This window comes from Hyaena hyaena, unplaced genomic scaffold (genome assembly GCF_003009895.1).
Source record: "Hyaena hyaena isolate Hyena2069 unplaced genomic scaffold, ASM300989v1 scaffold_14, whole genome shotgun sequence".
Taxonomy (NCBI): Eukaryota; Metazoa; Chordata; class Mammalia; order Carnivora; family Hyaenidae; genus Hyaena; species Hyaena hyaena.
The window spans coordinates 408,271-434,743 of record NW_024080646.1 but is presented as its reverse complement, the minus strand read 5'-3'; the positions used below and the strand labels follow the sequence as shown (position 1 = coordinate 434,743).

The following is a 26,473-nucleotide window of genomic DNA, read 5'->3' as shown; positions in this document are numbered from 1 at the left end:
TTTTTGTTTTTTACAAATAGTTTATTATCAAATTAGTTTCCACATAACACTCAGTGCTCATCCCCACAAGTGCCCTCCTCCATGCCCATCCTCCCCTCCCCCCCACATCCATCAGTTCTCAGTTTTTGTCAGCATTCAAGAGTCTCTCATGGTTTGCCTCTCTCCCTTTCCCCCACCATTTCCGCCATTCTTCTCCCCCTTGTTCCTCCGTCAAGTTCCTCCTAATCCTCCTATACGTCCAAACATATGATATTTGTCCTTCTCTGCCTGACTTATTTCGCTCAGCATAACACCCTCGAGGTCCATCCATGTTGCTACACATGGCCAGATTTCATTCTTTCTCATTGCCATGTAGTATTCCATGGTATAGATAAACCACATCTTCTTGATCCATTCATCTGTTAATGGACACTTAGGCTCTTTCCATGTTTTAGCTATTGTGGAGAGTGCTGCTATGAACATTGGGGTCCATGTGCTCCTATGCCTCAGCATTTCTGTATCCCTTGGGTAAATTCCTAGCAGTGCTATTGCTAGGTCATAAGGGAGTTCTATTGTTAGTTTCCTGAGGAACCTCCACACTGTTTTCCAGAGGGGCTGTACCAGTTTCCATTCCCACCAACAGTGTAGGAGGGTGCCCGTTTCTCCACATCCTCGCCAGCATCTAGAGTTCTCTGATTTGCTCATTTTAGCCACTCTGACTGGCGTGAGGTGGTATCTCAGTGTGGTTTTGATTTGTATTTCCCTGATGAGGAGGGATGCTGAGCATCGTTTCATGTGTCTCTTGGCCCTCTGGATGTCCTCTTTGGAGAAGTGTCTGTTCATATCTTCTGCCCATTTCTTCACTGGGTTGTTTGTTTTTCGGGCGTGTAGTTTGGTGAGTTCCTTATATATTCTGGATATTAACCCTTTATCTGATATGTCATTTGCAACTATCTTTTCCCATTCCGTTGGTTGCCCGTTAATTTTCTGGGTTGTTTCCTTGGCTGTGCAGAAGCTTTTAATCTTGATGAGGTCCCAATCATTTATTTTTGCCCTTGATTCCCTTGCTTTTGGGGATGTGTCAAGTAAGAAGTTGCTGCGGTGGAGGTCAAGGAGTTTGTTTCCTGCTTTTTCCTCTAGGGTGTTGATAGTTTCCTGTCTCACGTTCAGGTCCTTTATCCATTTTGAGTTTATTTTTGTGCATGGTGTGAGAAAATGATCTAGTTTCATTCTTCTGCATGTTGCTGTCCAATTCTCCCAACACCATCTGTTAAAAAGGCTGTCTTTTTTCCATTGGATATTCTTTCCTGCTTTGTCAAAGATCAGTTGGCTGTATACTTTTGGGTCCACTTCTGAGTTCTCAATTCTGTTCCATTGGTCTATGTGTCTGTTTTTGTGCCAATACCATACTGTCTTGATGATGACAGCTTTGTAGTAGAGGCTGAAGTCTGGGATGGTGATCCCTCCCGTTTTGGTTTTATTTTTCAGTATTACTTTGGCTATTCGGGGTCTTTTGTGGTTCCATACAAATTTTTGGATAGTTTGTTCTAGTTTTGAGAAGTATGCTGGTGCAATTTTGATGGGAATTGCATTGAATGTGTAGAGTGCTTTAGGTAGTAATGACATCTTAACTATATTTATTCTTCCTATCCATGAGCATGGAATGTTTTTCCATTTCTTTGTGTCTTCTTCAATTTCCTTCATAAGTTTTCTATAGTTTTCATCATACAGATCTCTTGTATCCTTGGTTAGGTTTATTCCGAGGTATTTTATGGTTTTTTGTGCAATTGTGAATGGGATCAGTTTCTTGATTTCTCTTTCTGTTGCTTCATTGTTGGTGTATAAAAATGCAACCGATTTCTGTACGTTGATTTTGTACCCTGCAACTTGGCTGAATTCTTGGATCAGTTCTAGTAGGCTTTCCATGAAGACTTCTTTGACATCCTTATGACACCCAGTAATTCTTGAAAAGGCACTCTTCACTGTATTATAATCATCTGTCTTAACTTTGTTTCCCCAGCTGAAAGTGAATGAATTGAGCACATAAACACTATATCTTATTTAACATCATATTTATAATATCAAGCACAAAACCTGGACCACAAAAGTGTTTAGCAAACTGAATGGATCAACTAAGAAATGTGCCTTCGGGTGCCTGGGTGGCTCAGTCAGTTAAGTGTCCAACTTCAGCTCAGGCCATGATCTCACAGTTTGTGGGTTCAAGCCTTGTGTTGGGCTCTGTGCTGACAGCTCGGAGCCTGGAGCCTGCTTCGGATTCTGTGTCTCCCTCTATCTCTGTCCCTCCCCTGCTCACACTATCTGTCTGTCTCTCTTTCAAAAATATATAAACATTGAAAAAAATTTTTAATTAAAAAAGAAATTCACCCTTTGTGGCACCAAATGAGATGTCTTGTCAAGGCAAGAGCTTTTTTTTTTTCTTTTAAGTGAGATATAATTCAAGTACAACATTGCATTACTTTCAGATATACAATACAATGATTGATATTTATATACATTGCAAAATGATCACCATGCTAAGTCTAGTTAACATCTGTCACTACACATAGTTAAAATATCTTTTTCTTTTTTTCTTATGATAAGAACTTTTATGGTCTACTTGGTCAGCACCTTTCAAATACACAGTACAGGAGTACTGAGTGAGAAGGGATTTTGTAACTTTAACAAGTTAGGAAGATACACATTTTTAGGTTTGATTCTAACTAGAATAATGATTCTCATTATTCTTCAATTATGGGCTTTTAAATAATAATAATTTATTTAAATGTATTTGTCCTAATAGGATTTGCCTATTAACTTTATAAGTTAATGTTGGTGACCAATAATTAAAACAATAACAAATGAGGTCTTCTCATGCTGATTATTGAGGTTGTTGTTTTTTTTTTTGACAGTGTATAGGAACCAAGGCAAAAACCACTGCAAAAATAGTAACAGTACAGAGGAAAAAAACATGCTAAATGCGAATCCACTTGAAAATCTTCATTTAATAAATGAGTAACATATAATAAGTGAACATGTTATTACCATACAGATGGAAGAATTCATTAAGTATCTACTTTTTCAAATTTTTTAAAAATCTAATGGTTAACATATAGTATAGTAATGATTTCAGGAGTAGAATTTAGTGATTCATCACTTTCATCTAACACCTAGTGCTCATCCCAACAAGCACCCTCCCTAATTCCCATCAACCATTTAGCCTATCCCCCCACCTCCCTTCCAGCAATCCTGTTTGCTCTCTGTATTTAAGAGTCTCTTCTGGTTTGCCTCCCTCTGTTTTCATCTTATTTTTTTTTCCCCTTTCCCTACGTTCATCTGTTTTGTTTCTTAAAATTCCACAGATGAGTGAAACCATATATTTATCTTTCTCTGACTAATTTATTTCACTTAGATAATATATTCTAGTTCCATCCATGTTGTTGTAAATGGCAAGATTTCATTCTTTTTGATTGCTAAGTAGTATTCCATTACATATATATACCACATCTTCTTTATCTATTTGTCAGTTGATGAAGATTTGGGCTTTTTCCATAATATGACTATTGTTGATAGTGCTGCTCTAAGCATTGGGGTGCATGTGACCTTTTGAATCAACATTCTTGTATCTTTCGGACAGATACCTAGTAGCGCAATTGCTGAGTCATAGGGTAGCTCTATTTTTATTTTTTTAAAAGTGTTTATCTATTTGAGAGAGAGAGAGAGAGAGAGAGAGAATGAGTGGGGGAGGGAACAGAAGGAGGGAGACACAGAATCTAAAGTAGGTTCCAGGTTCTTAGCTGTCTGCGCAGAGCCCAAAGTGGGGCATGGACCCACAAATCATGAGATCATGACCCAAGCCAAAATTAGATGCTTAACTGACTGAGTCACCCAGGCACCCTTCTATTTTCAATTTTTTGAGGAATCTCCACAGTGTTTTCCAGAGTGGCTGTGCTAGTTTGCATTCCCACCAACAACACAAACACGTTCCCCTTTCTCCACATCCTCACCAACATCTGTTGTTTCCTGAGTTGTTAATTTTAACCATTCTGACCAGTGTGAGGTGGTATCTCGTTGTAATCTTGATTTGTATTTCCCTGATGATGAGTGATGTTGAGCATCTTTTCATATGTCTTTTAGCCATCTGGATGTCGTCTTTAGAAAACTGTGCATGTCTTTTGCCCATTTCTTCACTAGATTATTTGTGTGTTTTTTTTTGCGTGTTGAGTTTGATAAGTTCTTTAAAGATTTTGGATACTGTTTATCTGATATGTCACTTGCAAATATCTTCTCCCATTCCATCAGTTGCCTTTTAGTTTTGTTGATTGTTCTCTTTGCTGTGCAGAAGCTTTTTATCTTGATGAAGTCCCAATAATTCATTTTGCTTTTGTTTCCCTTGCCTCTGAAGACATGTCTAGTAAGAAGTTGCTGCGGCTGAGGTCAAAGAGGTTGTTGTCTGTTTGCTCCTCTAGGATTTTGATGGTTTACTGTCTTACATTTAGGTCTTTCATCCATTTTGAGTTTATTTTTGTGTATGGTGTAAGAACATGGTCCAGGTTCATTCTTCTGCATGTTGCTGTCCAGTTTCCCCAACACCATTTGCTGAAAAGATTGTCTTTTTTCCATTGGATATTCTTTCCTGTTGTGTCAAAGATTAGTTGGCCATACATTTGTGGGTCCATTTCTGGGTCCTTTATGCTGTTCCGCTGATCTATGTGTCTGCTTTTATGTCACTACCATACTGTCTTGATGATTACAACTTTGTAATAAGGTCTAAAGTCTGGGATTGTGATGACTCAAGCTTTGGTTTTATTTTTCAACATTACTTTAGCTATCCAGGGTCTTTTGCAGCTCCATACAAATTTTAGAATTATTTTTTCTAGCTCTGTAAAGAATGCTGGTATTATTTTGATAGGGATTACACTGAATGTATAGATTGCTTTGGGAGGTATTGACATTTTCCAATCCATGAGCATGGAATGTTTTCCCATTCCTTTGTGTCTTCTTCAATTTGTTTCATAAGCTTTCTGTAGCTTTCAGAGTATATATAGTATAGAGGCAAAAGCCTCTTTAGTTAGGTTTATTCCTAGATATTTTATGGTTTTCAGTGCAATTGTAAATGGAATCAATTCCTTGATTTCTCTTTCTGCTGCTTCATTATTGGTATATAGAAATGCAACTGAATTCTGTACATTGATTTTATATCCTGCTGCTTTGCTGAATTCATGTATCAGTTCTAGAAGTTTTGTGGTGGAGTCTTTTGGGTTTTCTATGTAGACTATCATGTTGTCTGTGAAGAGTGAAAGTTTGCTTCTTCCTTGCTGACTTGGATGCCTTTCATTTCTTTTTGTTGTCTGATTTACAAGGCTAGAACATCCAACACTATGTTGAACAACAGTGGTGAAATGGGACATCCCTGTCCTGTTTATTTAACTATTTTTTAAACTCCTGAATGGCTGCATGTTAAATGAGTGTTGAAAGTCATTTAAAAAATTTTTTTTCTTTTATTTATTTCTAAGAGAGAGGCAGAGACAGCATGAACAGGAGGGTCAGAGAGAGAGGGAGATACAGAAACTGAAACAGGTTCCAGGTTCTGAACTGTCAGCACAGAGCCCGATGCGGGGCTTGAACCCACAAACCATGAGATCATGACCTGAGCCGAAGTTGGACGCTTAACCGGCTGAGCCACCCAGGCGCCCCAATGAGTGTTGAAAGTCTTAAAACTGGCGTGCTATTGATGTTTTAGGACATTCCAAAGAAGGGAACAAATCATGGTCCCTTCCAAAGTACAGTCACAAAGTAAGCAACAAGGGACTGAGCTTGTACAAAGCAGATGTTCTACCATTTGCTGAATTTTCATTAATACATGTCACCTTTTGTGTTGAGAAAAAAAAAATAAGATTGTTCTTCCTTACTGGTAACTTTTTGCAAATAATGCAAGTGAACAAACCTCTCCAACTTTAGGTATGATCTAATGTCTTAAATAAAAAGTATGCAACTTCATTTTAAAATAGTCCTTATCCTTTCCACCTATAACTCCATTCTCTGGCCCACTAGGACTATTCTTTACTTAATACTTAACTAGAGTTGAAAGGGTTCTCTTTCTTAGAAAAATCTGGAACAATATATATTTAACAGTTGGCTTCTCTATAGTCTACTTTAGTAAGCCTTCTAAATAATATGCTTTTTCTAAACTATACTTATGAAGCACCTTTCTCTGTGAGAATTCTTCTTTGTATTTTTTATTGTGTTACTCTTTAATATCAAGAATTCCTTGATCCAAAAAGGGGTCTCTTTTCCATAAGTGAAAACTCACCAAATTAAATGGAGTTTTTATACAAAATCTGTGGAATACCCTTTGTCATTTTTTTCTATTTTTATGGTAAATAAATTGGGTCATAAAAAATTATGGGCAAATAGATAATTGATGATATCAGGAACTTGCCTCCTTCTATTTTCCTTATTTATCATTATATTACCATATACTTTAAATATCCTTTACCAACCCAGATAGCTAAATTCATCTTTGCTCTTGCTGGCTATGTTGTATGAATTTGACACGGGCTCCCAGGTTCAGTGTCAAGAGTTATACGCTTTGAATTATTCTTCCAAAATGGCTAAGTTTACCAGATTATACATATTGTCTTATGATTTAGTCCTGGTTTATCAAGAAGAACATCATATTTGAAAGTACAGCCAGGGTTGCAATCAGGGTGGAACAACTTTCTCCCCAAAAGAAACTAAATTGACTACAGGAGAATATTTTTCTATAGTCTTAGCCCCACTGGCTATATGCTTTCCTGAGTGACTCAGTCCAAACTAATTAAGCTTAAGCTTTGGAACATAATTCATTCCATTATATAATGAAATCTGAACCATTTAGGGGTGTGTGTGTTGATCCAGATACACATAGGAGAGTCATTTCAATAAAGTAATAATGGTGAGTAGAATCACAGATACAAAATTGGAAAGCACCTTAGCAATGATCAAACCAAATTCTTTAAGAATCTCTTATTACCGTTCCTTATAGGTGATGGCCCAACCTCCGTACAATTTTGCTAACATAATCTCATTCTTTCCAGTCTTGGAGATGTTTCCTTGTTAGGAAATTATTTCTTATCCTGAGTAAAATCTTACCTCTGTAACTTTCATCTTAGTCCACGATTCCTTAAACAAAGAATTAACCAACCTTAACCAATCAAAAAGTAAGGGTCCTGGAAGTCCCTGTTTTAATGGGCAATATTTTTGTCTATAACTTTTTTTCCTTGGTTTTCATCACGATGAGTACAACAAGATGGAGTAGACTGAAAGGGTCCAGGAACTAATGCTGATTTCCTATAGCTGGGAGATGGATCTGCTACAAAGAAAAGGGTGTGGGAACATTCTCTAGTTCAGCAGACAGGACACAGAATCTGAGCAGAATGAACAACAGGTGATACAAAGAAGTCCTTGCAGATGTCAGAAGCAGGGATACCCATGACATTCCTGACATCTAAAGATGCACATATTCAGACTAGCATCACAAACCGAAGACGGTGATAATTATGACTACATTGACAAAGGTTAGGTCTCAATTTTCAAAACTCAGACTATTTTTACACAAATAGATTTTGTCCGGACTCGATTTGTGTTCTTTGAAATGATGAGGAGTCTAGTAAATTTCCCCAATAATTTGAACTCTGTCAGTTAACAGGTTTGTTGTTTTTTTGTTGTTTGTTTGTGTGAGAGAGACAGAGACTACGAGTGAGGGAGGGGCAGAGGAGGAGGGAGAGAAGTGTTCTTAAGCAGACTCCACACCCAATGAGAGCCTGACACAGGACTGGATCTCACCACTGTGAGATCATGACCTGAGCCTATATCAAGAGTCAGACGCTTAACCGACTGAGCCACCCAGGCACCCCTGTTAACTATCTTTGACTTCACCTTCTCATAAAGTTTCTTTCACTTTCTCCTAAAAATCAGACACACTGACAAGCTGTGAATCAGTTGAGGTAGATTAGTTCCATTAATAAAAGGAGTTTGCTCATAACCCTGGTGACTAGTGTTCCCTGCAGAGACCTTGTTGCCTTAAAAAGATTTTCCAATTGTTGAAAAATATTTTATTAAGCTAGACATTCAACACAGTATTGAAGTGACTGGTGCTTTGATTTGTAAGGAAGGTCAGGGTGACGAGACACTGAAAAGAATAAGGAGTCAAGGAACCGGAGTTCTTGTTCTGCCTTTGTCTCTAGCTCTTTGTGTCACCTTTGGTCACAAAGAATATTAGAATCCATGAATACCAAGGGAACTGAAAGAGACATCTGGTTTACCACTGTGGCCAATTTAGCTTTCTCTCGAACTGTAAAGTTTCTTTAAGCTAGTACCTATAGGATCATAACAGCAGCATTTTAGAAACAGTATAAATAATCTTCCCCCAAGGAGCTATTGTGGAGGTAATCATATCTGTCAGGAGAAAAGACACTTTCTTGCCTTCACATTTTTTTTCTTTTTGGTATTAATGATCAAGCTTTAAAAGATCCACAAAGAGAATGCAAACAATAACATTTAAGAGGGAAGTCATACAGGTAGTACATTGCTCAGCTGTCTAAGATGAATGCTAGGATTGAGAAGGAGAAAAGGGACAGGGGCTTAGGTTGTTTGTACATTTTTTATTAATTCAGATTTTTATCTTCTATTGACCACACTGTTTGTAGACACACATTGCAAACAGACAAATACAGTTTGTCTTGTTATGAGACAAAAAAAAAATGCATTTAAAAGAAGATGGTGGCTGGGAACAATGTGTCCTTATGTTGGCATCTGGTACATGTCATAGAATAATGGGTTGGTAGACATTTGGGAAGGGTGGTGGGCACCGGTAAATAGGCAAAATTAGAATTCTCTAGGATAACTGGCAATTTTTAGGCACCGGAAGCTGGAAGATTGCCCTTTTGCAAAGATTTACTTGGCAAATGCACTTTTATCATACCTCATGACTTCAAGCCAAAAACCAAGCAATACAAATCTGGAAGTTTAAAAACTTATTTCTGTATCAGTCAGCAAATAGTGGCCCCTACTATGCACAATGGCACTGTGTCAAAACATCATTCACTTCCGGATATACATTAGAATTTAGGAAGGGAATAATTCTTACAATCCCTTCAAAATTTAAAGATTCTTTTTGGTTAAGTAGTCAACACTGTCCTGAAAAAATTGACTCCATAAATGGTTTTAAGACAAATAATAAAGATTCATTGATATTTGGGCAAATAAACTGGTTGTCAACTGTTACAGCTCCAATTTTAAAAGTTGGTGGTTATAAGACTTACCTTTTAATAGGGAATGATAAAAAAATCACATTCTGTGTCATTTTCTTTTGAATAGAGTGAGAGAATGAGAAGGACATGATTGATGTGAAAGTGAAAAAGCTAAATGTGTTAATTTATTTTAATTAATTTAGTGTCAATCAATTGTAGGACCATAAACCATTACTTTTTTAGTGTGGGTTTTAGAATATTCAATTGCAAGTAGAGTTTTTTTAAAGGTGAAAGTAAAAACAGGAAATAATTGGAACTAATTAGTCCAAATCTTACCTGAAGTTGCTTTTTGTTCTCTTTTCTTCTCCATTCTCCCTGAAATGAGAAGTGTCAGGTCAGTTACAGAGTGGGTCCATGAGAACAAGCTACAACTAAAAGGAAACCCTGTTTACAGCAATTTCCAAACATAATCACTCCTCAGCTGTGTCCAGTATGCTTCTAGAGATGACTGGACATGGGCAGAGTTAAAGGGGATGAAAAATGCTCTCAAACCAATTTATGAAAGCCAACAATGAATGAGGATGCGTGAAATAAAATATGCTGTTGAGTTTTAAAAATCCTTTTAGTAAGAGTCATTTACTCAACAATAAACTTACAAGGATCAAATCCCCATAGCACAAACTGGGGAGAAACACATGAGTTAAATAAGTGAGGAACCTGCTTACAACTTACTTGGCCAAATAAAGGACAGACAATGCAATATGAAATAAGTTGTGCTCCAAATGGTACAAAATGTTTAAAGATATGAGAGGATGAAGTAATCATTTTAAAAAATAAAGGGGTGCCCACAAAGTTAAAGAAAAAATGATATTTGATCTAGACTTCAAAAGATACATGCAATCTGGGAAATTTGAAATAGGGAAAGTACTGATGATCAGTAAAAGACACAGTATGGGTTATATAGGGCAAGGCTATTTGGGCAAGTGCCGTGTTTAAAGCTTGCTTTAGGAACTATAAAGTTTTGCATAGATGACTGTCTCAGAGCTTAGGCAAGAGATGACAGACTGAGTATGGCAGCAGGAGGAGGGAGGTAGAAAGGCAGGACTTAGAAGGCCCAGGGAGTTACAAAATGTGAAGTGCAAGGGAGAAGTAAAGGTCAAGATGAATGGTTATCTCAGTGACTCTGGACATGGTGATGCAATGTGGGGGAACAGTACAATGTGATAGAGGCATGGGGATGACCAGTTCAGTTTTAGACTTACTGAGTTTGAAGTCTTCTAGAGACACAGGACCTGGGAGAGAGATCAGAATCTAAATTATGAATGCAGAAAAGGTCCATTTTGCAAAGATGGCTGGAGCTGAGGTAGGGAATGGGAACAGAAAGGCAGGCAGCACTAGAGGGTGAGGCTGAGGAAAGGGATCAAGAGAAAAAAAATGTTACTTTTCTTCTGTGATGTAGGACTACGAGAAGACAGAAGAGGCAGAGATCCACAGAGATTAACAGAGCACAGAGTCGTGTGTGCCACAGATAAATTTAGGAAGTATGGTGGGGACTCACAGCTCTGCATTTGCTGGGTTCATGTGATAGTTGCTGGATTGTGAGAGAGCAGGTTTGGCAGAGCAGGGGCGGGGAACACAAGATACTCTGAGAGCCTGAAGACTAGGGGGTGGTGAGGAAGACGAGGTTGAGGAAATGGCTTCTGATTCATGAAATCTAGCAGCACACAAATGAATGAGATAGGGCAACAGCCTGAGGAGGAGCAAAACCCAGGCTAGGGGATGTTTCGTTATGGCTACAGGCTTAGATGAGGAATTCTACTCAGGGCACTGCTGTGTGGCAACAACACTGTGGAGGTGAGAGCCTTGGTTTTGTGATTAGCAAGCGAGGGCCCCCTCTGGCTGTCACTTTCTTGTCACCTTTCAGCATATCTCAGATGGAGTTACTGAGTTACTGAGAGTGTGTACAGTACATGCAAGTGGCATGTAAACTTTATCTAAGTTTTTCTACCAGGCTTTCCTGTCTTTTAAAAATCTTAAAATATAAGGTGGACAATGTACAAGCTTTTTCTCATGCAGCCGCCAAAAGCGTAGAATTCATCTAACTGGCATCTTGATTAATGGCACATTCTATTCATTTGGGTGATTTCCAGAGGTCTTGTTTGATACGATTTATTTCAATGATTCAACCAGATAAATGACATGAGGAGTCCACTTAAAGACTTCATTCATTACCAAGTGTGATGGGGGTACCTTCTCATTTAAGTTTTTTTTTTTTTTTTTAATCAGGCAAGCAACTGTTTACTGTTTGATTACAAATTTTTCAATACTAGAGCCTCAAACATTTTTACCAATTTAAACAATATTATTTGAATACTGAATTATAAAATGTTTCAAGACAAACATCTCTTTGGAAAGTCTTTAATTTGCAGAAGGATGAGTCATAAATTCTGAAAGTTGACAATGAGAGTATTGGGGATAAATAATATGGTGTGATACTCAATCTCTAAGATACTCCCAATGACCATTGTCTTTCTTCTTCCTGGTAACTGTGTCCTTGCATGGTCCCCTCCTATAGTGATTTAGACTGACTTGTGTAATCAAGAGGATTTTGCAGAAATGATGGAATGTGACTTCCAAGGTTGGGCCTTAAAACCATTATAGTTTCCCTTGCTTTCTCAGATTACTCTCTCTGAGGAAGACAGATAATATATGATGGGGACATTCAAGTAACTCAATGGAGAAGCCCATGTGACAAGGAACTGAGGTCTCCTGCCAGCTGTCACCATCAACTTGCCAGGCTCATGAGCAGTCTGTCCACCAGCCCCAGTCGAACCTTCAGATGGCCACAGCTCTGGCAGACTCCTTGTCTGCCATTGCATGGGAGGCCCCAGAACCATCCAGTTAGCCATGCCAGAGAAACTGTGTGAGATGCTAGATGTTTATTGTTGGTTTCAGCTGCTAAATTTGGGGTAAATTGTTATACAGTAATAGATAATTTTATTATAAAAGTCTGGGTTAGTTTATCACTTCCTCCACCAACAGTGTGTGACTTGTGGCAAATCAGTCAGTCTCCCCGATTTTCTCTCTGTAGAGTGAGGATCAGAACTTGCCTCTCTGGAATGTGGTGAGTAGTAAATAATTCAATACGCAAAGCCAGCAAGAAATGGAATCTCACACGAGATCTTTCAGAAGGGAGGCTGGAAGGCCTTGTGGTAACGGTTTTTCACTGAGACCTTAAACAATCCTCTGCCCCTGTGTTGTATGCAAGGGCTCTGTAAACTGTAGAGTGCTATATAAATGTTATTTATTAGTTTTATGATGCTATTAGTTCTGTTACAGAAATCAGTTTAGATTTCTCTTCCTAGTTACATATGCACTAGACTGCAAACTAGAAAAATAAAAACTAGTGAGAACAATATGATGTTGATTAAGGGACACAGAGAGTACCGCTTAACTGGAGATGACCCTCTAGGTTTCTTGTTTAGTCCCATTATCTTGCTCCAAATGAGGGTGATCTTGCCCCTCATTCTTCCAGTGTGCCTTCATACTAAGAGGTGGTTCTAGGGGTGCCTGGGTGGTTGAGTTGGTTAAATATCTGACTCTTGGTTTTGGCTCAGGTCATGATCTCAAGGTTTGTGGGTTTGGGCTCTGCCTTGGGCTTTGTGCTGACAGCTCGGAGCCTGCTTGGGTTTCTCTCTCTCTCTTTCTCCCTCTCTCTCTGCCCCTTTCCTGCTCATGAGCTCTTTCTCTCTCTCAAAAACAAGCAGACCCAAACAAACAAACAAACATAAAAACAAAGGAAGAAAGAGATGATTCTGACACCCATATCTCTAGCTCCAAAGTCTACCTAGATTTTAGGCCTACCAGATATCTCCCTCTGTGTTTCATACGGCACTATAACACATGTCCTGAACTGAAATCATTGTATGTCCCTACAGAATTGCTTGTCTTTGGAGTTGTCCTCCAGTCTGCTCACACCCCCAAACATGAAGCCTCAGAGTCACCAGCTTCTCCCTTTCACGCAACATCCACACCTATACGGCCCTCACTCCACTCCATTCTCTTTCCACAGGCCCTGGAGCTACACTCTCCTTTCTCACTGCACCTCCCCCAGTTCACAAAGGCGATACTTTCTTCCTGGGGTTATTTTCTACACACCTGTAACTGATTTCATTGATTTTACAGATGGCTTTTTGGTCCTTGAGTTGAATCATGACTAAAGATTAAAATCCACATGCCCAAATGTGACATTTACGACCCTGGAAGATTTGGCCACAACCTACCATCTCTACCATCCCTCAGGCACCATCTAGAACACTGACCAGTTATGCCGAGAATCCCACCTCCCATCCCAACTCCCTGTGCAAGCTGCCCCTGTTCCTGGAATGTCCTGACATGTGGGTCCTGCCTATCAGAACTCTGTTCATCCTTTAGAACTGAATCACTGCCCTTCTGTGAAGTCTTCTGCTTTGCGCCATCCCAACTCTCCACTCCCTGCAGAATTAACCACCCTTCTGCCATGCCCATTCACCCCTTTATTTATACCTCTGTCACAGTCCTAACTCCGACATTTGGCTCATAATTAGTTGCAAGTGGGTTTCTCCAACCGGCCTCTATTAGGGCAAGGGGTGTGTATTCTACACCTCTGTCTCCTCGTGCCGTGTAGAGCCTTGGACACAAATGCTTGGGATTGAGTCAGTGCACCCACAGAGCTATGAAATGCCCCAGCTCTCCTTAAAATGCTAGAGAACATGAAGCAAATTTTAGTACTGCTAACACCGAGTGCAAGTACAGCCCAGAACAGCGTTGTAACTGGTATTTACATTACCACTGACACCCTAGAAAACGATTATATTAGAAGAGTGGGTGATAAAATAACAGAGAGGCTTTCAGAAAAATCAACATGCATGTTTCCTTAGTCATGCTTTATTTTATCACAGATTCTAGTTTAAAAACAAAACATTAAGGTATGGTTTGCACCTTACTTTTTTTGAAACCTGGATGCTGCTCTCCTCTTGGGAGAATAAAAATGGCCAGTAATCTCACAAAAATGGAATTTGTCGGGGAAAACTTTTCTTCCGAGAAAATGTATTTAATTGAACATTAAAATCCCACCTGTCATAACTACCTATTTATATAAATGGAGCATTGCTATTTTTAAAAGCTCTTTTAGGCTTAAAGTTATTGATATTGTTCCATGGAGGAACGTTAACTACATATCAATTTATAGCACATTTCTGCACTTCAGTACGGAAGCAGCACCTTAGTCACAGTGATGGTTTCTGATCTTTTAAAACCATGGGGACATAAATGGCAATCCAGTGATGCCTCACCAATAATGAGGAGGGGTGCTTGTATGACAACTTATATATTATGCCACTTCTAATGGAAAGGAAATTTTGTATGTATATATATATATGCGCTACAACTTTCTTCTTGCAACAAATGGTGGGGCCTTGAATAAGCAATTTGACTTTTCCAGTATCCAGTGTTCTTTTTAGTTAGACAGGTAGATACTATACTCCAAAAGAAATCATACAAACAGGGCCATGAGAGGATTCTGTTCCTATGAGCAGGAACAGAAAAGCTTATATATACACACACACTATATATGTACATACGTATAGTGTGTATATGTACATATATGTATGCGTATGTAGGTACACGCTTATATACACACATGTACATATACATGTACTACATTCATGTATAGGTGATACATATGTACTATGTTTTTATACACAGATATAGTCTTGTCTCTGAAATATACTTTCTACCTGCTTCCATCTTTGTATAATAAAGTCTGTCAAGGAATCTTATCAAGCTTCCCTCACTGCACTACCAATTTCTCAGTAGCCAATTCTGAGTTCACGTTCCCTCGCAGGCATTTTATCTGCCCTGCGCTGAGGTATGATTAATCACATCCTGTTGCTAGGATACCTGAGAATGTTCATTTATGTCCGATGTTGCTTTGGCAAAATGCACTATGAAGAAGGCATAGAATCATGACAAGGAAAATTACTGTGCACATGCTACTTATTTAAAAAAAAAAAAAAAGGTGGCGGGGTGGGGGCGAAGAAGAGAAATATAACTACCCGATAATATAATGCTAACTCCCATGAATTTTTTAAGATCATTTTTGTTTCTCATGGATTTTAATGGAAAAACACTGGCAATATTTTTGGATAATGAGCATCTGTAGTTCTATACTTTTGAGTTAACAGGAAAAGTAGAAGGCGGTAAGCTTTTAATTTTGTTTACTTTATAGGTTCTAAGAGAGGAAGGGGCTTTAAGATGTACTCACTTCAAATGACCCAGTTAATGAGGTTACAGTGCTAGCTGATTTGCAGAGCCAGCCCCAAAGCCAGGCCACCACCATTGCCCCACCACCATGTTTAGCTATTTTAACGCAAGACTTATGAGAAAAATGGTCTTTAGAATATGCTTTTGCATAATAAGGAAAAAATACATTTATCAATATCTTAAAAAACTATTGCTGATTTAGGTATTAATATGCCAAAAATCCTTGCTTACTAATTGTAATGAGAGAGAATATGAATATATGAGGTCCACCTAAATGCAAAATCTTCTTAGTCAATTTCTTCCAATGGAAAACAACATGATCCAGTGAAAGGAACATGGTCTTCAGGGTTAGATGGACTGATTTCTCACCTTAACCATGGGTGCCCATGAGCTATGTGACTCTGGGATGAAACGTAGAGTATCTTCTCATTATCGGCTTCTTTTTGTTTTTCCTCCTCCTCCCCCTCCACCTCCTTTTTCTCCCATGTATGTGTATGTGTGTGTACACAAGACATTTCTCTCTTTCTCCATCTCTGATATTCCAAATGAAAGCAGGAACAATTTGAATTTTACTTCCATTATCACTTCCAAGTGATACTACATGAGTGCTATTATTATAGTCATGCTAATAATAGTAGCCAATGTTTCTTAAGCCTGTCATGTTATACTATCCATATATGGATTAATTTATTTTCACAGTATCATAAGGCTTTGCAAATATACCCATTTCACGTAAGGAAGCTGTGTAAAAATTTGGTTAAATAGTTTTGCCAAATCATTACCTGCTAAGTGGCAAATAAATAGCGAGAAGTAAAAAAAAAAAAAAAAAAAAAAAAAGTTGGGCCAAAGGGTAGGGAGGAGTAAAAACTGGGATATCCATAAGCTATAAATAATCAGTCCCTAGGTTTTGAGGGTTGCCTGAATAAATTATTTTGTTAAAAACATTTCAGCAGATTTTTTATTAGCTATTTATTATTTATCAAATGATGTGTTTGAATGACTCAATGGCTTATTTTAACTGCTAAGTACCTAATCACCATTGTTCAAAAGTAGCATGCCAAAGACCTTCAGACTTTGTATACATATATATTTTTAGTAGTTTAGCATTTATTTCGTACTTATGATGAGTTGGGCACTCTAAACCCTTGCAGTAACTCCATGGAATAGATAATGACATCCATTTGCCAATGGAGAAAGGAGGCTCAGACATTCTTTTTGTAATAGTCACAAGGCTCCAGCCAGTGGACGGTTGGAATATGAGCACAGAAATTTTTACGTCTTCTGAGCTCACCGGCTGTGGTGATTGGGGTGGCCCTGTGGACGGCAAAGAGCTCAGGTCTGCAGCTCTGGCCACTTAATCAGTGTGGGATGCTGGGCACATCATTTAATCTCTCTAAATCACATTGTATTCATCTGGAAATGAGGGTAAGAGTAGTTCCCACTTCACGGGGTCATTGTGAGGGTTACACAAAATAATACATTTAATAATAATCCTAAATAGTTTGAGTACATCTTAAGCAATCACGTGTATGATGCCCTCACCCCAGTGCTCAGGACACTGCCGTACACAGTATTGTTAGGTGCTTCTCTTTATAAACATTCTGTGTCAGGTGGTCCCTGGTAACATACGTTAATACTTAATATTCTCAAGGTCAATGGCTACATTTACACAAATATTATAAAGGTCAGGCTTTGATAGTTTCCTGATATCTTTACCATAACCTCTCTCTTGCTTTCCCTTAGAATTTCTAAGAAAGAAGTGGCTTTCCATTTTAGAAAATCCCTTTCCTTTGTCTTTCATGTCCTAACTCTTTCCAAATACAGTTGGGTTTGATGACACACAATTGACATAATCTCTCCAATTATGAGCTAAGCTAATAGGATCTTAGAATCCAGGGTTTGTGGTCTGAATCCCTACCCTCATTTTGTAGTGGGCAGCAGCTATGGAACTATCTACAGTCTGGTATGTTCTAAATAGAAAGGGAGAGCTATTCCAGAAATCGTGAGGCTTCATTGACACAACCTTCTCCTTGCAACAAAGGTAGGACCTTGCATGAGTAACTTGACTTTTCCGTTAGATAGTTAGATGCTATATTCCAAAAGAAATCATACAAACACAGGGCTCTGAGAGGATTGTAAGCCTTGTGGAGCAGGAACTGAGAAGCTTAGCTGGGCCAATTCAAAGACTAATTGGTCTAAAGTGATCTACATAAGATTGTAGAAACTGCATAGTTTCTGTTTGGCCAATAGTATGCCAAGGCTGTGGCATACTATTTTATACTTATTTTATCCTTTATGTTTGGATTAATGCTGATGCTGAAACGGCACTAGTCTTAGCAGACAACAGTGATGAGCCTCTGGATGGTTGTGGATCCCCACACCCTCCTGCAGGTTTAGATAAACTCCACTTGCTCTTCTATCCATTTTTATTTGGTCAGTTCATATGCTGCTGGGACGCCTAGGCAGAGAGGGCCATTATGAGCACAACTGCATGCTGTGAGCTCCAGACAGTGTGTACTGAGCTACAGAGACTGGCCCTTCAGAAACATATCGCTACCAATAGAGCTAAGTCTCCAAGGTTGACCATCTGCCTTGGCAGAGCTGACACTCCATCTGCACTCCCCAGCCCTGGGGTCTGCCATCCATCACAGTGAGTAGAAAACCTAAGGACTGAATGCTCAAAGATTTTTCCTGGGCTGACTGCTCTGCAAAGAGATGGTAAAACCAGTATGAGAAGCAGCAGTTTTATGTTGTCTTGGACAGTGTCAAGCACAGAATGTCTTCCTACTTAGATCCTCCGGACAAGCACATAATTAATGTGACAAGCAACCGTTCCTTTCGAATTCCCCACATTGGCCCGGGTGAATTCAATCATGGAGCAAACTTTTTGATATTCAGAACCTCGTTCTGAGGCAGTCATTTTTGGCAGAGAAGTTTTTTGGAAGACCTTTAGATGTTGAAGTCAGATTGGGAGAAAAACAATACCTAGTGATTTCCAGGTCTTAAATCTCTCTGCAAAATGGGGGTGCTAGTTTTACTAACGTATGCTTCAGCTCCTGACTAAAGCAGGGATGTGTATGTTCATACTTTGCATTGTACGATAAGATGTTTCTAGTAAGTTAGACGCGCTTAAGTATTTTTACATGACATAATATTCTGTCTGTTGGATGTTATGCAGAAGAAAGAGGAATGAATTATTTTGTAAAATAAAGAAACTTTTCATAATATGTATATTAAATCCTGTGCTAGAATAAACATGACCTTATGTTAAGCGGAGGAGCTGAATTCCCTTCCTGTTGAATCTGTCCAGGCCTTACTAATCTGTATAACACACTGAATATGCTAGAAACACTCAACTTTTACACTTGGACATTTAGAATCAGGCAGCTTCCATTTCCTGGGTCTTTGACTATTTGCTCTGGGAAAAGCCAGCCATAATGCAAGAAGTAAGACTACCTTGAGACCGCCATGCTGTGAGGAAGCTCAAGCTAGCCACACGTGGAGGTCACATGGAAGGAGAGCTGCCTGTTCGGTACAAGATCAGCAGCTAGCTCTTTCTGCCATCCCAAGCCAGGTGCCAGCTGTGTGTGAATGAAGAAACCATCTGGAAGTGGTTCTTCAGCTCCAGCCACTTTAGCACATGCCATGTGGATTAGGGACCAACTGCCTGGCTGAACCCTTTCCAAATTCCTAACCCACAAAGCTGCAAGCAAAATAAATGTCTGTTTTACATCATTAAGTTTTGGCATACATCCGTATGCAGCAACAGATAGTAAAAACAACTCCTTTTTTCTGTTCTCTGAGAATATTTCTTGATATACCTATCAATATATACCACTATACACTGCTGTTTTTTCCTCCAGGAATTCACAGCTGTGCTAGATTCTTTCTTTCCTAAGATGGTTTGCTCAACTATACTATAAATATGTTTTATTACTTAGCAGTTTAGCATGTCAACTTATTCTATTAAAAAAAAACAGAATAAAATCTGTTATTATCAGGAGTGTGGCTAAAGTACAATCTATGTAGATTAATACATATTTTGGGTTTCTGAGAGGATTACAGTGTCACTCTATGTCCAGGCTACCAGTCAAAAGGAAAGTAGAGACTTGCCATTTAACTGGCATCTTAGAACTTATGACACATCAACAAGGGTACCTGTGTGAAACAGCAACATGTAAATCTCCATCCAGGCATCAAAAGCTTCACCACTGATGGTTTGGATTATATATAAACCCTCTGAACTGAAACAGTGAAAAGATTCAGCAGCAATTTCTGCTAAATAATTAAAAATTACCTTATTTTCCCTAGGTAGATTTCCTTTTAAAGGATAAATTCGTCAAATCCATGTTGAATGAAAAGCATTAATATTATTTAGGGATAATTTTCTGTATGAAGGCAACAAGGGGAAACATTTCATTACAGAAGGTAATGATAGGAGTCCAGTCAGCATCTATGCTTGCGAAGTCAGAGTTTGTTCTCTTTAAACAGCAATTTATTTGGCTAACAGACACCCGATCCTGAGCAGCTTTTCATCTGGAGGAAATGACCACATTTCATTGCTCTCTCTCCCATACTCTTAATCATCACCTCATTAGCTCGTGGAGAAAGCTGGTGGAGGCCAGAGGTGAGCTGGATTTTAGTCTTTGAGATGTCAGTATGGGTTTCATTTCTACTGGCCCTAAGTTTTTCCTTTTATTTTAATCTTTAAAAACTCCTCATCATACTCATTTTTTCCTTCACATTGACCCACATCAAAGGTTTGGGCCTTAGATATTCGGGGAAGCTCTTATTTCACGGACTGAAGGAAGAAAATAAGGAAAGTGTGCTTAGATCAGTGGATATTGATTTACTGCTCTCAGGCATTGCAATGTTCTTTGTAATCTTGTAAAACTATCCTCTGTAAACTGGGTTGACTACCAGAGTTTACTAGAAAAGTTGTTAATTATCTAGTACATTTTATGTGCAGAAGAGGCTCACCGACATTCAGATACTTAGAGGAGAAAGCAAAAACAGAACAAATGTTGAGGGCCTATTACTTGACAGGCAGAAAAATAGGCATTTTACATCTGCAGTGTGACCATAAAGAGTCAACACGAAATTCACAGTCAAGGGCAGGGCCTTAGAGAAGCCTGTGGCCTGGCTCAGTGGGTGAGGCCTCCAGTGGGGAATTGACATGGGCCTTTATCTAATAACAGAGACAGAGTGGGAGACACTCAGGAGGGAAGAGAAATCAAGATCAGAACACCTAACTCAACAAGCTCTTTTCTGGCAAAATCTTTTATTGATGTTCCATGTGAGACGCTGATTTCAGAAAAAGCAAACTGGGCCCTGACACAATGCTGCGGCCAGCTCCTTCTGATACAGCTCATTCAGAAAGACAGGAAGCAGAGCACCCCAGGGAGTGGGTGGAGGTGAGCCCAGGAGGGGGTTGGGGACACCGCGAAGACTCTTCCAACTGTCTTCAGCCACGGGAGGCCTCGGAGTGCGGCATTCCAGAGGCAGGGGAGTAACTTTCTAGCTTTATTGGCTGTGGCAGACACAGCTGAGCGCCGACCCTGCAGTCATTTGCCCTCTCATTCCAATCTGGTACCCAACCCTCCTCTCGCAAGACACCGATGAAACATGACTGATGTACACTAATCACCGTGGCCCCGTTCCCCTTACTTTGGGTGGCTGTTTGACATTCCTGGCCAAGGACATGAATTCTATTGAAGAATTTCATCAAAAGGTTTTCCTTGCCAATAGAAAGAGACAGATGGGAGAAAATGTTTCCTTTTCTTTCAGTGGATGTTGTCCCATTTGGGTATGATGTCTGGACATGAGGACAAAACCAATATGCTGCAAGGAAGACATAAGGGAAAGCACCCAGGATGATGCCACTGAGGCTCTGAGCCCACCCCACCTCAGGATTTCTGGTTGTGGGTTATTTAATACTCTCCCCACTTTTTAAAGTTACAGCTTTTAGTTACTTGCAGCTGAAAGCATCCTATATTCCACACAGGCCAACCTCAAAATAATATTATTCCATGCTAAATAAACTGGGAATGCTAAATAATTATTTAGCTACATATACTATGCTAAATAAAGTAGACATTAAACCTCACAGAAAGAGCATTGCCTTTAGGTGTTTCCAGGAAGGGTGAGGGTAAGGCTACTCCCCAGCCAGGTGCTGCATTTAGAAGGTCCACACTTGCCCTCTTCCAGACACATCACCTCCACCTAGGGTGAGGAGGGCCAAGGTGTTTGCTCTGGGAGTCGATGTCTTGGAGTATATGTGGTAAACAATGAGATATTTGAAACTTTAGGGTTCAAATCCAGGATATAACACTTACTGGGTCATCTTGGACGAGGTCACCTCTCTGAGCCTGCACTGAGTAGCTGGGATACCAGAGTTCTCTGGCCAATCACCCCTGAGGCCGTGCAGGGTCCATATGGGCCTTCTTCCCAGGTCTCTAGAGAGGGTACACCAGACCAGACTGCACCACTGGAGTGAGGCATCACAGGGTATTCAAAGAACACCTGGGGCTCAGATGTGCATACAGACTGGTCCCAGTGCGTGTGCATGCTGCCGCTCACAATGCAGGAAGGGATGCGATGCAGGTAGAAAGAAAAGGCAGCTCATACTGGTTGTCTTGCCTCAGGCCCAGCAAATATAGGAGCAGGTCTGTCCTGACACACACACACCAAGGGTAGTTGCCATAAGAATGCCTAGAAATGATAGGCACCCATACGTTTTCACTGAATTCTCACAATAGTCCAAGGAAAGGAAGGAAGAGGCATTTTACCTGCAGTTCATAAATGAGGAAACAAGAGGGGCTCAGAGAGGCAACCTGGAAGTGTTAGATCCTGGATTTGAACCCAGAACTTTCAAATATCTCATTGTTTACCATATATTCTCCCTCAGATTTTATGTGATGGTGGCTTATCCTTTTGATTTGTGCAGTCTCCAGTTTCCTATGTCAAAAAACACCTAGCAATGCCTTCCTAAAGGGGTGAAATACAAATAAATAAAGTTCAGTCAAATTTCTTTATAAGTGAATTACTCTTATATTTATTTGTATATTTAAAAATGGAAAAAATCATAATAAAATACTTTACTGGGATAAAATAAATAAAATGGGTCAGAGTTAGCATTTCCTCCTCTCATGGTATTATAGGATATAGATGATCCATTCTCATTTGTATAAAATGTTCTCTGAAGTCTTTTGGAAATGGGTCAATTCTATTCTTTTTCCTTTGTTGTGCAAACTCCAAGTTTTTTTTTTTTTTACATAAAATTACCTGAATTGGCTATTTAGATAGCCCCAATCTGTCACTTTGATTTTAAATTCCCCAATTCACTATTTGCTACAATTTTTTTAAAAAGTTGTGAGCTGATTTGCATAATTATATATATTTTTTAATTTACGGGTTTTCTTTTTTTGCCCTCCAGTAGAACCTATTGTACTGATATCTGAGTGAGGGGTGTGGAGGTGAGGCCAGGAGGGTTATAAACCTTCATAACATTGCTTTCCATCTTTCTTCTGGGGTAACTCTGGAAGGAGGAGATATCAGTTCCACATGTGTATGACCCACTTATATACCTAAGGACATCTAAGAGATTTCTTCCAGGACCCTGAATATCTAAGAGATACTCCCCTTAGATATTTATATAGTCTAAATAATATATGTCAAAAGGTATGCATGTGTGTATATAAGCTTATATAGATATAGATATCTAAATCTAGATATTTGATTTATATCAAATATAAATAATATATATCAAAAGATATGTGTGTGTATATAGATATCTATATCTGTATATCTGTATCTACACACACATCTGTATCTATATATACTGTTTCAGCTGTTGTGACGTGGCCAAATATTTGGGGAAAAAAATCAAGACTGAGCATTAATAGACAGGTTGATCTCAGTTCTTGAGAAGCTGCTAGGAAACCCTGGAAAAGTGATAATAGATATATACAGAAAAGAGTCATTTCAAAGGGTGAAGAATAATGCTACAAAATCCACATCACACGCTTGGAATAGCTAAGCCTTACCAGGGGAAAAAAATGCAGGTTGTGAGCTTTGTCATTATTTTCACCGAGTCAGCACAACAGTGGAGCCAGGCTGCTGTCTCTGGCTTCCAACAGTACCCACCCAACCAGACGCCACCATAATTAACATAGGCACATAGCACTCCATTGCCTACTATTCAGAGCAAGGACTTTTGTTGTTGTTGTTGTTGCTATAGAAAGTATTAATGGGCTTTAAACAAAATGGCAAGGTTAGCTCCGACTCAAGAGAATTCAAATTCTAGATTTTGTTCTTGGCATCCAAATGATGTCCCCATGAGGTGAAGGGTGGTTGGTGCATATTTTTATTTTTCTGCCACTTCAGAAACATTTGACAGAATTGCATGTGACACTATAAACATTTGAAAGAAGTGTGGATCGGAGACGACCCTTCTGTTACACTGATCGTGCCTCTGGTGATGATGGGCACCTTTGTTCTCTAGCTAGCCCCCCAGAGACTTCTGCTTAATCCCATATTCAGTAGGACACTGCTTGGGGTGTCTCACGGGTGCATGCTTCACCCTACAGTGCACACACAATTTGAAATAGATTGCCAGCAGCTCGGGGGCAGGAGGGGAGGAGGCCAGACCTGCTGGGCTATTTGTCATCTCAAACATTTCAAGCACTGCCTACCACATAGAAGGGCACAGGGGGATGTGTATCCCCTGGCAAGATGTTTAGTCTTGGTACATACAAATACAGGTTCTCATGTCTAAACGTGGAGGGAGAGAAAGAAGAGCCACCATCAGGAACTGTTCTTCCTGTGTTTAAGTGACAGAAAGCCCTTCAGTAAACATCCTAATGCTTCATCTTAAAGGCTGCATAAATCCACGTAAACGGAATTAAAATACATACCGATTAAGGAAGTTTACATGTTAAGAATACCTCACAGCCAGCTGCATTCATTCAGTCTGACGTAGGTCTGTTTTCAAAGGAATGCATGGATGTTTGGGTGGGGTTTTTTTTAATTTCTAAAAAATCAACGATCTTAGATTTTTATGTTTGTCATTCTACTATCTTTCATAACCACTATGTGAAAATAAGTATGTGTTAAAAAATACTAATGTAAGGAGAAAGAAAATTTGCTATTAAAAACAAAACAAATGATAGCAACTTATTCGCCTTCTAGGGAAGTGGTATCTCGGGGGAACGCGGTTCTTTAGGAAAATTCCCTGGTGTTTATAAAAGTGAGACTCCTGGGACAGTTTGAGAGAGTATGGAGAAAAAGAAAGGTGGATTATTTTTTCTTTTCCTTTCTTTCTTTCTTTTCTTTCTTTTCTTTTTTTTTTTTTGGTATAACGAAACAAGAGGAAATAGGGAGCTGTTCGTCAAATTTTTTTTTGAGAGGTTAAATGACCCTGAAAAAAGTATCAGGAAAACAGTCTAAAGGGGAAGGGAGGGGCCAGTGAATATATGAATATGTGATCAGTTGGAACCTAAGGAAGGCTACAACCAATAAGAAATCCCATTTTAGGAAATGGCCAACAAATGTTTGGAACCGCAGTAAGTACTTTCAATATTATATTGTTTCCAACTCTGTGCTGAGCTGAACCCCGTTCTATTAACCACCCCCATACCAATACAGATTGGTTAGACATGATAATGTAGGAGGGTGGCCTATGAACTGTATTTGAACGGATATAGGTTGGAGAGTGTTTTGTTCTAGGAGAAGAGACATGGAGTAGGATCAAGAATTAGGCATAAAGAGAAAATGAAGTAGATGATGGCCAGAAGAAATTATAAGCCCCCTGGAATACAGAATATGGGACTTTACACAGGATGGCGGCACAGTCTTAAATTAATGGGTGACTGAAGCAGATTTGGATCTGGGCAACAAAATCAAAAGAAAAAAGCATTAACTGGCCAAGTAGGGGGAGGGCCTGCATTCAAATCCTCATTCTTCTCCTCCATAGTTATATGATCTGGGCCAATTGCTTTCTCTTCTGTATTTCCATGTCCTCAAGTCCAAGATGGGAGCAACAGTGAACTACTAAAGTTATTACAAAATAAAAATAAATGTTGAATCTTATATTTTCAATAAATGCTGAATCTTAATTCACGACTCTCAAGCCATAATAAAATAAAAATCAATAAGATTCTTTAAACCTGTCAGGACTACACTCTCCCCAGTATGGCTAAATTATTTGCATATCTCCTACATTCATTATGTAGCGAAGTGCCTTAACTAGTTGGTACATCATATATTTTCATGTAAATCTAGTTGTCTTTTTGTCATCAATTGTATCTCATTATACATTCCAATTATTTGGATTTCTTATGTATATTTATTTGGTTATTACAAAGATAATTAAAGTCATTTCTAAAAAGATTAAACAGACCTCATTAAACTTTGTAAATATCACGATTTCCAGGAAATCACCATGGGTTAGTAAATATCTTTCAGTTTTACTAATGATTATTTCTAGCATAGGCTTATGCTTTCTGTAGTGGTTTCCGATCGTGTGTATGATCTCAACTGGTCTTGATGCCCCTGATTTTTTTTTTATTAAGACAGAATTTTCTACATTTAAAACATTAGATTCAAGTAGTAAGACCCAATTTTCTAATTTCCTTCTTGAAAGTAAAGTGGTATCATTGATCATTGCACTACCCGATCAATATTTTCATAGTTAAGCCTAAGTTTCAAATTCATACACTTACCTATGGGAATGTGTGTAGTTGGTTATTTGGCTGGTAATCTGTACTGGCACGTTACCACAACAGACTTTTTTTGAAATCCATTCAGTTCAATTTTGTTTAGAAGATTAAGCATCTCTTTGGAGAGCAAAACACCTAGATCAAAACTGACATTGCATTAAATTTACAGGGCGATGCTTTCTGGTTTGGTAGTTATGCTTTAATAATATTTTGTGGCAGTAACAACACACTACTGCCTGACAT

General features: G+C 39.0%; 1 protein-coding gene across 1 annotated transcript in view; it reads right to left on the bottom strand.

Moving 5' to 3' along the window:
- The window catches only part of CHST9 (carbohydrate sulfotransferase 9), a 204,614-nt gene that overhangs the window by 127,862 nt on the left and 50,279 nt on the right, over positions 1 to 26,473 (bottom strand). The window contains exon 2 of the mRNA XM_039217563.1: positions 9,546 to 9,584. Within this exon, the coding sequence (XP_039073494.1) occupies positions 9,546 to 9,584 (39 nt within the window). The remainder of the gene's footprint in view (positions 1 to 9,545; positions 9,585 to 26,473) is intronic.